Source organism: Cetorhinus maximus, chromosome 15 (assembly GCF_964194155.1).
Source record: "Cetorhinus maximus chromosome 15, sCetMax3.hap1.1, whole genome shotgun sequence".
NCBI lineage: Eukaryota > Metazoa > Chordata > Chondrichthyes > Lamniformes > Cetorhinidae > Cetorhinus > Cetorhinus maximus.
Window position 1 is genome coordinate 86,275,518 of NC_135893.1, and position 14,126 is coordinate 86,289,643.

Consider the following 14,126-nt stretch of genomic DNA (forward strand, 5'->3'; position numbering starts at 1 on the left):
CTCGAGGGCCACGACTCGGATGTGCCCTCCAAGGTGCTCCTCACCTGGAGCTGGCCAGGCTGCAATGGCGCTGCAGGTAGAGTGGACTAATCAATGCTCCTGTATCCTTTCAGAAGAAGACATCCCATAATAGTATTGAGAGGTCACGGACAGGCAGGGGACCCCCACACCACCTCATCCTCTCCCACTATGAACAGGAGGCCTTGGAGCTTACGAGGCACCATGCACCTCGGTCGACCGGCCACGGTGAGGTTGTGGTGTCAGGTGAAGGTAAGAATGCGGTGCACTGAGGTGAGAATTTTGGCTTGTACAACCATTCTGGTGTACTCTCTTCACTGATGTGAGCCTCGAACCTGGAGTCCCCATTGATAATTGAAAGACGAGGGCACTGTGATGCAAATCTCCATTGCCTCACCAGGCATGCACAGTGACAGTGTGATGACTTTAACTAATGTCCTTCTCCCTTTTAGGTTCACCAGCAGGCATTCTCACTCAGGACCCTGAAGGCCCATCCCTGACCCCGGAGGACTACCATGCTCCCCACACACCTGCGTCACACCCGCTCTCTCAAGCGGGCACTAGTGCAAATATCAGCATCTCAGTGGGCATTAGATCTCAGTGCACATTGGTAAGGGCACTTCACTTGAGGTGCACGCGGAGGCAGAGTGCGCCCAGGGTACGAGCAGTTGGAGGACTGATGATCAGGACAACACTCAGTCGAAGGCTGATGATGGGCCTCTGGAGTTGTCCATTAGGCAGCAGATGCTGGACATCCAGCAGGGTGTGAGGGAGGATCTGGCGGAGATCCATGAGGGTATACGTGCCATGGTCTCCGTTTTGGAGGAGTCCCTGCAGACCATGAGCACTGTGTTGACCCTCATGGCCGAGAGCAATGTCTCGTCCATGGAGAGTGTGGCAACTCACATGGAGATGTTGCTCCAGGGACAGAATCAGGAGTCCCTGGGGATGCACCCAGACCTGCAAGCCCACACATAAGCAATGACCTCAGCTGGTCAGTGTCTGTGTGTGAGATGGATGGGGCACCCAGTATCCCAGCTAGGTGCCCATCCATCAATGGTGAGCAGGGAGATCCAGAACGACCTAACGTTGGCGCACAAGCTGCCTGTCGTCTCTGCGGGCTCCTCTCAGGGTGCTCTGGATGATGGCAGTAGCTCCTCTGCCCCTCTGCCAGTGACCGTGCCATCTGATGGGACTACAGCGACTGGGGAGATGCCAGCCGTGGCACTGGCCGCTCCTTCCAAGTTGGGGCCAACACAGGCTCCATTGGCCAGAGGACAACAGCCAAGGGCAACAAGGCCAATAAGACAGCAGTCAGCAGACTGTCTCCAATACCGGTGAAAGCGTGGGGGGCAAGCACCTACACATAGCACCCATAAACACAAGTTTAAAGCACCTTAAGCACAAGAGGGCTGTTCACAGGTGATCTTTTGTTCCCCATTTTGCTTTTCATTTTTTAATGGTGTGACTACCAACACTGGTTAAAGTTCAGTTCAAGAATCTGCGGGTTCCAACATTGAAAGTCATTTGATTTTGTGTTATTGGCTTGAGTGTGCTTCATTTGTTTTGTGGGTGCAGGGTAGAGCAATATTTAATGCTGGACGTGGGTCACTTGAAACTTTATTGCACAGGTACTGAGTATATCTTGGTGGCCATGGAAATACTTCTTTCTGGAATCTAGGATGGAGGCAGCCGCCCTGGCGTGAGGTGGTAGTTCTTATTTGATAGTCTAGCTGAAGGAGTATTGGATCAATGTGTCCCTGCCTGCCTGGAGGTTACCCAGGTCTGCCTCCACACCCTCAGTGTTCTCTTCACTGTGCTTGTCCTTGGAATCACTACTAGACTCACCACCTGCCGCCTGTGGAGCTGCGTCAACATCCTCTTCCTCCACTGTGTCCCCCCCTTGCCAGTGCCAGATTGTGGAGAGCACAGCATGCAACCACTATCAGTGACACCCGCTCTGGGGAGTATTGCAACACACCTCCTGAACAGTCCAGGCAACGGAAGCACATCTTGAGAAGACCAATGGTCCTTTCTACCGCCACCCTTTGGAGGCGTGGCTCTTGTACTGCTGCTCCGCCTCTGTTCTTGAATGACGGAGAGGAGTCATGAGCCATCTTTTCAAGGGATAGCCATTGTCACCCAGCAGCCATCCATCCAGTCAGGCTGGAGCACTGAAGAGCCTCGGCACCTGGGAAAGTCTCAGGATGTACGCATCATGGGAGCTGCCAGGGTACCTTGCACAGTCTTGCTGAATCTCCATGTTGTGATCACACAGTATCTGCACGTTCATGGACTGGAATCCCTTCCTGTTGACGAAGGCACCCGGTTCACCCGCTGGTGCCTTGATGGCCACATGTGTGCAGTCGATGGCACCCTGGACGCGGGGGAACCCAGCAATCACTGCAAAGCCTCTGGCTTGCTCAGCCTGGCTGGCCTCGTCCATGCAGAAATGAATGAAAGTCAATGCACGCCTGAACAGAGCTTCTGTCACCAGTTTGACGCAACTGTGGACAGCTGATTGGGAGACTCCACACAGATCCCCCACTGAGCCCTGGAAAGAGCCGTAGGCATAGAAGTTGAGGGCCGCTGTGACCTTCAGCGCCACTGGCATGGTGCATCCACCCACACAATCGGAGCTGATCTCAGGCCCAACCATCTGACAAATGGAGTTAACAGTCTCCCTGGAGAGGCGGAGCCTCCTTCGACATTGCACCTCAGACGTATTGAGGTAGCTGCATTGCCGCCTCTAAACCCTAGCGGCCGGACAGTACCATCTTCTGTGGCCCCTTCCGCCTTGGAATTCCTTCTGGCCCTGCGCCTCTTGTGCCTGCATCTCTCCTCCCACAGGTCCTCCCCTGGAAACTGCATTGGGACACATGGTCTCCTCTCCCTTCTGCCCCTCTGTTCCTCCTCAGAGGAAGTGCCTCCAGCGGAGGCCACAATCTACATTACAGGGTAATGGAAGGGTGTCTGACACCTGGAAGGGCCCACACAGTCTGAATCCTCCAGGGGCCTGGAAGTCACCAATGAGTCTTGAAATGAAGCGTAGAAATGCTCAGAATGAAGCTCTGAACGGAGATGAAGCTGTCCAGTTAAATAAGCAACCAGCAGCATATAATCTCCAAAACTCCTCAATACTCACATTGACAATGCTGCTGACCCTTCTTATCCCGCCCATGGATGAGCTTTTGCAAATTGTGGGCTGCCCACCTGCCCGTTTTGCCCATGCGACAACCAAGAAACCGCACAGGCAGCATTAAATCACTGACAATTGGGGTGTCAATGGCCTTAATTGACCTCTTAATTAATGGTGGGCACAGCTTCGTCTCCCGCACGCGCCCACCGACCGAAATGTCACTCAGTTGACGTCAGTATGCTGGCCCAACCTCAACGCAGGTCATTTCACGCTCGGCCGAGGTGAAAATTCTGCCCAATCTGTATTTTCGTTGTGCCATCAATTCAACACACAATGATATGCACCAATAGGAATGCATATACACAATAAGCATCATTGAAGCCCAAAACTTAACAATATTGAACAGGCTAAAGCAGGAACAAGGAACTGATTTTTAACATTACATTCACTTGATCAGTGCCAAAGTTATTTTTTGTAGCAAGTATGTAATTCTGTGGCAAATGCTCAGTGGTTCTGCATTCAGGAAATAGATTTGTCATTGTTGCTGGGTCAAAATCCCAAAAGCACTGTAGGAGTACCTTAGCCAAATGGACTGCAGTGGTTTAAGAAGGCTGCCCACCACCAGCTTCTCATGACACTAGGGATGAGTAATAAATGCCAGCCGTGCCAACTAAACCCAAATTCAGACAATAAGTAATAATTAAACAAGCAACCCAATTTTTTCGATAGCCTATTATAAACATTTGTGAAACAACATTTTGAAGTCATGATTAATGTTAGTCTGGAATAAAAAAAGATTGAACCAATTGGCCTACAAAATGATGGTATTCTGCATAAAGTTACAGTTAAATATTGATAAAATGGCTAGTGAAACAATAAAAAGGCAATATTTACAACAGTGTAAGTAAAACTATTTTTGAAATCAAAACAGAAGGGCAGAAGATTATACATTTAAAATGAGTTTGGTGGCCTCATGTATTATAAATTGTGTTTACTATTAAGCAGCAAGCATGAGAAGTAGTCACTGTAATATATTATTTATTACATTTCCTGTTCATGTCTGATTGTGGTAAATCATCAATGATCAAGCCTGAACAAAATATAGTATGTTGCAGAGTTTTCTGCTTAACAAATGCAGTGAGTTTTGCATAATTGTCTTATTGCTGTAAACAGTTACAGGCACATTTTTGCTTCAATGATCATGCATGTGGGAAAATTCCACTCATTTTTATAGCCTGTGGATACATTCAGTAACCTTGCTAATGCAGATTGACTTACCTTTTTATAGTAAAATACAAGAAATTAGAAAACTAAAAGAACAATGTGCATTGTGATCAATAGCAGTGCTAAACTCATGTTGAACTGTAGTTGCCTTAATCCATGTTAACTAAGTACAATTTTCTACTTTATCCATCACCTGAGCCTATTAAAATAGTCATAACTCAAAGATAAAGATACTTTGTATACCAGCAAGAAAGCATGATAAAGATGGACACTATCACCAAAGCTAACCATCACCTGCTCAAGGGCAATAAAATGCTGGCCTTGTCAGTGACATTCACATCCCAGGAACAAATTTTAAAATACTTGTTCCTGTAGATGCAAGGGGGGGTGGGGGGGGGCAGGGTGGTGAGAAAGGGTGGGTGAGGAGTGGGGTGGGGGTAAAAGATACTTCAAACTCCTGTTAACATAACAAGCTGCAATTCAATGAAGTCAGTCTCCTTACAACTCAAATTATGAATATAGAAAAAAGCAAGTCGTAATTACTATGGCTCTAATTGAAAATAATTTATTCTGTACAAATAGGATGATATTCAATATTTTATTCATACTCAGGGCCTAACTATATAAGACAGGTGCTATTCAATTGAATCTAATTATTGAATGAGAATGGTTATGAAGATGACCATAGAGGTAGAAGATGAAGGCACAAAATTAACCAGCTTCCAACAAAACAATAGAACACATTCCCCTCCACTAGCAGGAATATAGAACAGAATGCTATTATACAATGCTGATTTTCTACTTTAAATTACAATTAAGACACACTGAATTCAGGCCTCAAGGTTCCCTTACTCGAGTGGCTAGGTGGCATTTCGACTGCTACAGAGGCAACGTGGTGGATGCCTCTTCATGTGCCCGTACAATTGTGAGCTTCTTGCCTCAGTTATGGAAATTTGAAATTTGGAACAGGTCAACATCAGTGGCCATCAGCTGCTGGGCATTCTAGGACCACAGCTATGGAGCTATTGAGTTTAAAGCTAGGTTGAAGGTTGGATGAGAACAAGCTTTAGAAATAAATAATTTATTAAGGTTAAAGGTATTTTGGAGTGAGATGGCAGTCTACAAAACGTATGCAGTTTTAAAAGTATAGTTATATTCTTTTCACTTTTCCCTTTAACACAATTTACATATATGTGCTCAATAATGTAGTTAAAGGTAACAAGGGATAAGGTGCTAAGGCGGATAGATGGAGTTGAGATACAGGCATGATCTAATTGTATGGCAGAGCAGGCTCAAGGGGTTGAATGATCTAAAGTGAAAAAGACTTCCATTTATATAGCACTTTTCACGACAATGAAGTAATTTTGAAGTGTAGTCATTTTTGTAATGTAGGGAACATGGCAACCAATTTGTGCACAGCACGCTCCCACAAACAGCAATGTGATGATGATGAGCAATCTGTTTTTGTGATGTTGGTCAGAACACCAGGGGTGACTCCCTGCTCTTCTTCGAAATACTGCCATGGGATCTTCTATGTCCACCCAAGAGGGAAGACGTCTCTCAATTTAACATCTCATCTGAAAGATGACACGCCTAACAAAGTAGTACTCAATCAGTACTGCACTGGGGTATCAACCCTGATTTTTATGCTCAAGTCCTGGAGTGAGACTTGAACTTGGAAGCTAGTGATTTGGTGGCAAGAGTCTTACCAACTGATTCATGGCTGAGACCTAGTCTACTCCTGTGCCTATGTTCCTAAAGTGAAGTAAGTACAATATTTCTTATTTTGTAATGATTTCAAAAACCAAGGGGACTTACATTTTGTTCATGTCATGTTCTCCATACAGCCAGCCATCTTTTTCCTCTGGTATAAGAAGTGTTAGCACATCACCTTCGGCGAAGCTTAACATATTCTTGTTATTTCCTGCTGTGTGGGGAAAAATGCTTTTCACCTTTGGCCTCTGAACCATATTCAATCCAGTTGCAACAGAAATGGATCTCATTAGATTGATGTCCTCTGTGGAAAGGTAAATCATATTTATTATTTCATTATTTCCTTCTCAACATTCATATTATTTGCACCTGGAGTGTCTAGGAATGTCACAACTACAACATACGCCAAATACAAATTCAAATATCAGATTGGAAAGTTAAAACCAGTTAAGTACTCTTATTATATCACGTTTAGGGTGCAATTTATTCCATTATTAGTCTGTAAATATATAAAGTTCAAGTTTTTTTTTGAAGTTAACAAAACAGGAATCAGGAAAGTAGAGACTCAGAACCCAAACATTGTCCCATCATTAACACCCACCATCTGTTGAATCCATTTTGAACAGTTCAAGAGTAGAAAAGTGCTGAATTAAGTGGCAGGCTAAACTATATATCCAGTAGGAAGTTATTTGTTATGTTTTGCTCTTAAGCTTTCTTCAACACCTAATTATATCTCCTAGAATTTTCTATGCTGATTTTCTACAAATTATTTCCATTTCCTCCAGCATTATAAAAGCTGGAGCTGCATCCATCCCTTTAACTTCCATCCACTTCTCTAAGAACGGAATTAGCTTCTTTCGTTACCCAAGATTGCAGGTTAGAAACTTTTGATAATCAGATTTAATGACAAAAACAGTTTTCAAGCAAATGATCACCTCCGAGAGATAATCTCACTTTGCTTTGCTTCATGCTGGCTGAAATAACTTCTATTGGTGCAAAACCTATTTTTAAACCAAGAAAAAATCAAAAGCTATCGTGCTCATTCAACCAGCATGTATTCAATTTCTAAAGACCCATCTATCAACATTTTTGAAATCACTAAAAAAAATCTCAGTGGTAGTTGGAGGCTGGTAAATAGTGTTCTACGCATGTGGTTGAATGCATGGAGCTTTGCCTTCTTTCATTATATTGTGACATCGAAAGTCAGTATAACCAGAATTCTTTGCTTGCATCACTCTTCAAAACCCAAATACACATGTCACTTGTATTGAAAAAGGATCAAATCAGGTAATATTACTTAGATTGTACTAAAACCTTACACTTAGCCAACATTTGTTAAGTTCCATTCCTTACCTAACACATCAGTGCTTCTCTCAATGGAGGTCATGCGTTGAGTAGTTGGGTTGTTGAACATATCTGGCAGAGGACTTTTCTGAACTCTCCCAGGAGGAGCTGGTGGTATTTTTAAATTATTCTGTAATGCAGGGTCATGTACCTAGGAAACCATTTTATCATTATTGGTTTGTTCATGTACAATATTTGGAATGTTGCACTTAAGTAGCTTCTCGGTTATAGTTTCTTTCTTTCTTGGTATAGCAAGTTATGAACCAGGTCACCAGAGTGACAACAAACTAGTATGCATCCATATTAAATAAAGGATTAATTTAATCTGCTTAACCATAGACTCATCAGCCTGGTGTTAATAACTGAAAAAAACAATGAAATTAATAATCAGCAACATACATATACATGGTAAAGGGAAGATACTGCCTGACTAGCCTCCTGGGCTTTGGGAGAAAACAAGTGAACATGGCATACTTGAATTTCTGGAAGCCTTCAGGGAAAATCCTTGCAAAAGACTGAAGGCAATGGGAATTCAAGGAAAAACCTGGATGTGGAAAAGAAATTGACAGAAGAAAAGGAAATAGTAGATGTTTGTTAGGGATTTATGTACCAAAGGGGTGCCCTAAAGCAGATGGAAGAGAGGGGTTTGGGGTGTGGTGGTGGATTTCAGGGTGTAGGGTCCAGATGGCTGAGGACATATGCAATATTGGGGCGAAGGGATGGGGATGCAAAGGAGATCAAAGTTGAAGGAACAAAGTTCTTGGAGGGTTGTAGGATTGAAGGAGCTTGCATAGGGGAGCAAGGCCATACGAGGGATTTATGCACAAAGCTGAGGTGTTGAGGGACTGGAAGCCAATGTAGCTGAGTGGGCACAAAGGATGCAAAGAAATGCCAAAAATGAAAAGAAAAACACAAAAAAAGTTAAGCCATGTATCAGAAATACAGAGGGCAGAATTTTTCAGTCGGCGTGCGGGGGTGGACCCGACATGCCGACGTGTAAAATAACGCGCGATGATGTCGGGCATGCGCCCCGATGTCATCGCGCTGTCTTGCGATATTTCGTTTAGCAGGTGTGCGCTGGAATTGGCTGATATTTAAACGGCCTATTAAGGCCATTAAGGAAGTAATTAAGGTCATTGTTGATGCTGCCCGTCCAACCTTAAGGTTGGCAGGCAGGCGAAAAGGCCAAGTGGCCTTCACATTTTTAGGAAACTTCATCCACGAGCGGGATGAGGTTTCCTAAAGCTTTTATTAATTAAATAATTTTTTTCCCGAAACATCAAAACATGTCCCATTTCATGTGACATATTAACATGAGGGTACATGCTTAAATAAATGGAGTAAAAATTTATTTAATAATTTCAAAGGCGCTTCAATCTCCCCAAGGCAGCTCTGTGCCTCGGGGAGATTGACGCGCTCTTTTGCTTGCATGTGCAAAAGAGCTCTGGCCCCAGCTCTCCCTCTTACCTCCGCCCGCACAGGTAGCGCTGAGTGCTACTGCTCGTGTCTTACACTGGGCGGGCCTTAATTGGCCCACCCGCGTAAAATGGTGGTGCGGAGCCGATCGCAGGTGGCGGTCGGCTCCGGTACCACCCCGCCTGCTGACTGAAAAATTCAGGCCTATATTATGTTTATCGGGGAGGTGGTGGCGTAGTGGTATTGTCACTTGACTGGTGATCCACAGATCCAGGGTAATGCTCTGGGGACCCAGGTTTGAATCCTACCATGGCAGCAGAATTGGAATTGGAATTCAATAAAAAAAACTGGCATTATAAGTCTGATGATGACGAAACCATTGTGGATTGTCATAAAAACCCATTTGGCTCACTAATGTCCTTTAGGGAAGGAAATCTGCTGTCTTTACCTCGTCCGGCCTACATTTGACTCTTAAATAGCCTAGCAAGCCACTCAGTTGGATAAAACCGCTAAAGGTCAATGAAAAAAAATGAAACTTGACAGCATCAACCTAGGCACTGGAAATGACGATGCAAAATCCTCTTTACTAACATCTGGGGGCTTGTGCCAAAATTGGGAGAGCTGTCTCACAGACTAGTCAAGCAACAGCCTGACAATCATACTCACGGAATCAAACCTTACAGATCATGTCCCGGCACTACCATCACCTCCCTTCGGTATGTCCTGTCCCACCGGCAGGAGAGACCCAGCAGAGGTGGCGACACAGTGGTATACAGTCAGGAGGGAGTTGCTGGGAGTCCTCAACATCGACTCTGGCCCCCATGGAGTCTCATGGCAAGAGGTCAAACATAGGCAAGGAAACCTCCTGATTAGCACGTACCATCCACCAATCAGCTGATGAATCAGTACTCCTCCATGTTGAACACCACTTGGAGGGTGCACTGAGGGTGGCAAGGGTGCAGAATGTACTCTGGGTAGGGGTCTTCAATGTCCATCACCAAGAGTGGCTCAGTAGCACCGCCACAGACTGAGCTGGCTGAGTCCTAAAGGACATAGCTGCTAGACTGGGTCATTGGCAGGTGGTGAGGAACCAACAAGAGGGAAAAATGTACTTGACCTCATCCTCACCAACCTGCCTGTCGCAGGTGCATCTGTCCATGATAGTAATCAGTAGGAGTAACCACCGCACAGTCCATGTGGAGACGAAGTCCCGTCTTCACATTGAGGATACCATCCATGTTGCGTGGCACTACCACTGTGCTAAATGTGATAGATTTTGAACAGATCTAGCAACTCAAGACTGGGCATCCATGAGGGTTGTGGGTCATCAGCAGCAGCGGGACTGTACTCATCCACAATCTGTAACTTCATGGCCCAGCATATCTCCCACTCTACCATTACCACCAAACAAGGGGATCAACCCTGGCACAATGAAGAGTGCAGGAGGGCATGCCAGAAGCAGCACCAGGCATACCTAAAAGCGAGGTGTCAGCTTGGTGAAGCTAAAACACAGGACTGCTTTTGTGCCAAACAGCACAAGCAGCAAGTGACAGACAGAGCTAAGCAATTTCACAACCGACGGATCAGAGCTAAGCTCTGCAGTCCTGCCACATCCAGTCGTGAATGGTGGTAGACAATTAAACAACTCACTGGAGGAGGAGGCTCCACAAATATCCCCATCCTCAATGATGGAGGAGCCCAGCACATCAGTGCAAAAGATAAGTCTTCAGCCAATTCAATTCACACCACGTGATATCAAGAAACGACTGAAGGCACTGGATATTGCAAAGGCTATGGACCCTGACGATATTCCAGCAATAGTACTGAAGACTTGTGCTCCAGATCTTGCCGCACTCCTAGCCAAGTTGTTCCGGTACAGCTACAACACTGGTGCCTACCCAGCAATGTGGAAAATTTCTCAGGTATGTCCTGTACACAAAAAGCAGATCAAATCCAACCCCACCAATTACCAGTCTACGCTCGATCATCATAAAGTGATGGAAGTGGTCATCAACGGTGCTATCAGCAATAACCTGCTCGCTGACGCTCAGTTTGGGTTCTGCCAGGGTCATTCAGCTTCTGACCTCATTACAGCCTTGGCTCAAAATGGACAAAAGAGCTGAACTCCAGAGGTGAGGTGAGAGTGACTGCCCTTGACATCAAGGCAGCTTTTGACCGAGTGTGGCACCAAGGAGCCATAGCAAAATGGAGTCAATGGGAATCGGCGTAAACTCTCCACTGGTTGGAGTCATACCTAGCACAAAGGAAGATAGTTGTGGTTGTTGGAGGTTAGTCATCTCAGTTGCAGGACATCACTACGGAGTTCCTCAGGGTAGTGTCCTAGGCCTAACCATCTTCAGCTGCTTCACTGACTTTTCTTCCATCATAAGGTCAGAAGTGGGGATATTTACTGATGGTTGCATAATGTTCAGCACCATTCCCGACTCCTCAGATACTGAAGCAGTCCATGTCCAAATGCAGCAAGACCTGGATAATATCCAGGCTTGGGCTGACAAGTGATAAGTAACATTCATGTCACACAAATGCCAGGCAATGACCATCTCCAACAAGCGGGAATGTAATTATCGTCCCTTAACATTCAATGGCATTACCATTGTTGAATCTCCCACTATCAACATCGTGGGGGTTTCCATTGACCAGAAACTGAACTGGACTAGCCATATAAATGCTGTGGCTACAAGAGCAGGTCAGAGGCTAGGAATCTTGCAGTGAGTAACTCACCTCCTGACTCCCCAAAGCCTGTCCACCACCATCAAGAGTGTGATGTAATACTCTCTACTTGCCTGGATGATTGCAGCTCCAACAACACTCAAGAAGCTTAACACCATCCAGGACAAAGCAGCCCACTTGATTGGCACCCGTTCCACAAACATTCACTTCCATCACCACCGACGAATGGTGGCAGCAGTGTACCATCTACAAGATGCACTGCAGAAACTTACCAAGGCTCCTGAAGCAGCACCTTCCAAACCCACGACTGCTACCATCTAAAAGGACAAGGGGAGCAGATATATGGGAGCACATGGAAGTTCCCTTCCAAGTCACACACCATCCTGACTTGGAAATATATCGCCTTCACTGTCTCTGTGTCTGTATCAAAATCTTGGAACTCCCTCCCTAACAGCACTGTGGGTGTATCTACACCACATGGACTGCAGCAGTTCAAGAGGGCAGCTCACCACCACCTCCTCAAAGGCAATTGGGGATGGGCAATAAATGCTAGCCAGCGATGCCCACATCCCATAAATGAATAAGAAAAATTATTGATAGCTGCAGACGAAGTATAAAGCACAGGATACAAAAGATAGAATTTCCTTCTTCAGTGTCCCTGTGATTTTCCAACAGCTGCAACTTCTTTTTTTGCTTTTAGGTCCCTTAATGTTCCAGGCAAACAAAATTTTCATAGGAGTTTCCTAAACAAAATATGTGACTAGTCATTTACAGATCAACCTTCTGCCTTGCAATACTGCCACACCATTTTTCATAAATCCTACATTATCTACAGCCATCACACTGATGTGCTACTTCTAACATCCTCTAGAAATGTTTGATCAAATATTTATTTTGAACTAATGCTTTCCCTTTAGAATTCTACTAGTCATTCAACTCCATAACCTGCCCTAATTGCAGAAAAGTGCCAGTACCAAATATTGTGCACTTGAATGTTAAGATTTTTTAAGGAGTCCCTTCAAGAAAGATATTTATTTTTGAACAAACATTTTCCAAACAAAAATCCTTAAATTAAAAGTAATTTCCAGCAAAAGTCACACCAATCCTGGATGTACATATGATTAGTTAATATTTAGAACATGAAGAATCTGTTTTCCATCAGCTTCAACCAAAATAATACCTTGCATGTATAGTTTTAAATTTCAGTTAGAAATCAAACAATTGTGAGTTTGTCTCAATGTCAGTACTATAAAATGCACTTTTATAAAATTCAAAGATACTTAAAAATGGATGCTAAGTTTTTCTCCCTTTTAGTACAGCAGTATTTATGAAAAGAGCAAATAAGGTCCCATATTGGACTGCTGCTTTCTGCTGATTTATTTCAGCTCAGGCAACAGTTTGAATGCCACAAATCAACCTCAGCACCACTGGGTGAGGGAGGAGAGAAACTATTGCAATCATCCTGAAAGTACATATTTGTGGGTGTTGGGCAAGGGTGGGGCTGGCTTGTCTATGAGTCGATCCATGATTGATTAGCTTGCCGACACTCATTTTCCTTCCTGTGTAATAATGGCAACCCATCAACCTAGGTACGGGAGGGCTTCTGGCACCCAAGGAGCTGTAATTCAGGAGCCTTTAGGAGAAAGGTGGGGCAACAAAAAACGAGGGGTTACAGCTTGAAAAACAATGTTCCAAGACTTGATGTAAAATCTTAAATGCTGAACATGTCATCAGCATCTTTTCATCTGCGTTAAGATGATGGACATGTAGCAAATCAAATCTGTTGGGGAAACAGTACCTTTATGAATCAAACATTGTTTATTAACCTGTCAGTAAAAATGGACATATGCAAGCTCATTGTACCTTTTACAACCAGAATGTTTTGAGGACTGTAGATGCAAACATACTGTTTTGTTACAGAAGCATTCATACCTCTATGTGTCTTTATTACAGGTATTTTAATAACAAAGGCTGTTGTCTCCTATTTGATACTGTTTAACCCAATTGCTGTTTGTATACAGTTACACGCCAGGCATTCCTGAGTAGAATAAATATTTAAATCACATTGCTTTCTCACATACTTTTCTTTCTTGTACATGGATTAGTCAGTGAAGTGTCATTTCACTCTTAGCCATGGTTTAAATCCAGTCCACTCCTCTCTCCCAGCTGTAAGAGTTTAGTGCTGTTAATTTGGCACTTCAAACCAATTTGCAGTATAGCTTGCCAGCACAAATTTGCTTACAATTGGTTAAAACAATGTCAATCTTAGGGAGGCCATGAGAAGTGGAGAAATTAACACCGATGCACTCAGGATTAGATATGAAAATCCTGCCTCACCTTCAAATTCATATCCTTTTGCACCTTTTTAAGCCACACTTACCCCACCCACATCCACAACTCCTCCAGCACGATTCTGGTTTCCCGCTCATTGGTAACCTCTTTCTCCTGTACAGTGGAATTTCATCCCTAAACTGCTTGTAACTGCTCATTCTACTTTCAAGGGTCTAAAACACTTTTGCTCTACCATGCTTTTTCCTACTGCCCCTTCTATTTTTATTTTTGTCTTCTGCATTGTAAAGAC

At 44.3% G+C, this 14,126-nt stretch overlaps 1 protein-coding gene across 1 annotated transcript in view; it reads right to left on the minus strand.

Moving 5' to 3' along the window:
• baiap2l1a (BAR/IMD domain containing adaptor protein 2 like 1a) overlaps positions 1–14,126 on the minus strand; it is a 143,175-nt gene that overhangs the window by 55,141 nt on the left and 73,908 nt on the right. The window contains exons 9-10 of the mRNA XM_078558878.1: positions 7,448–7,589; positions 6,200–6,398 (exon numbers count right to left, since the gene is read on the minus strand). Coding sequence (XP_078415004.1) covers positions 6,200–6,398; positions 7,448–7,589 — 341 coding nt within the window. The remainder of the gene's footprint in view (positions 1–6,199; positions 6,399–7,447; positions 7,590–14,126) is intronic.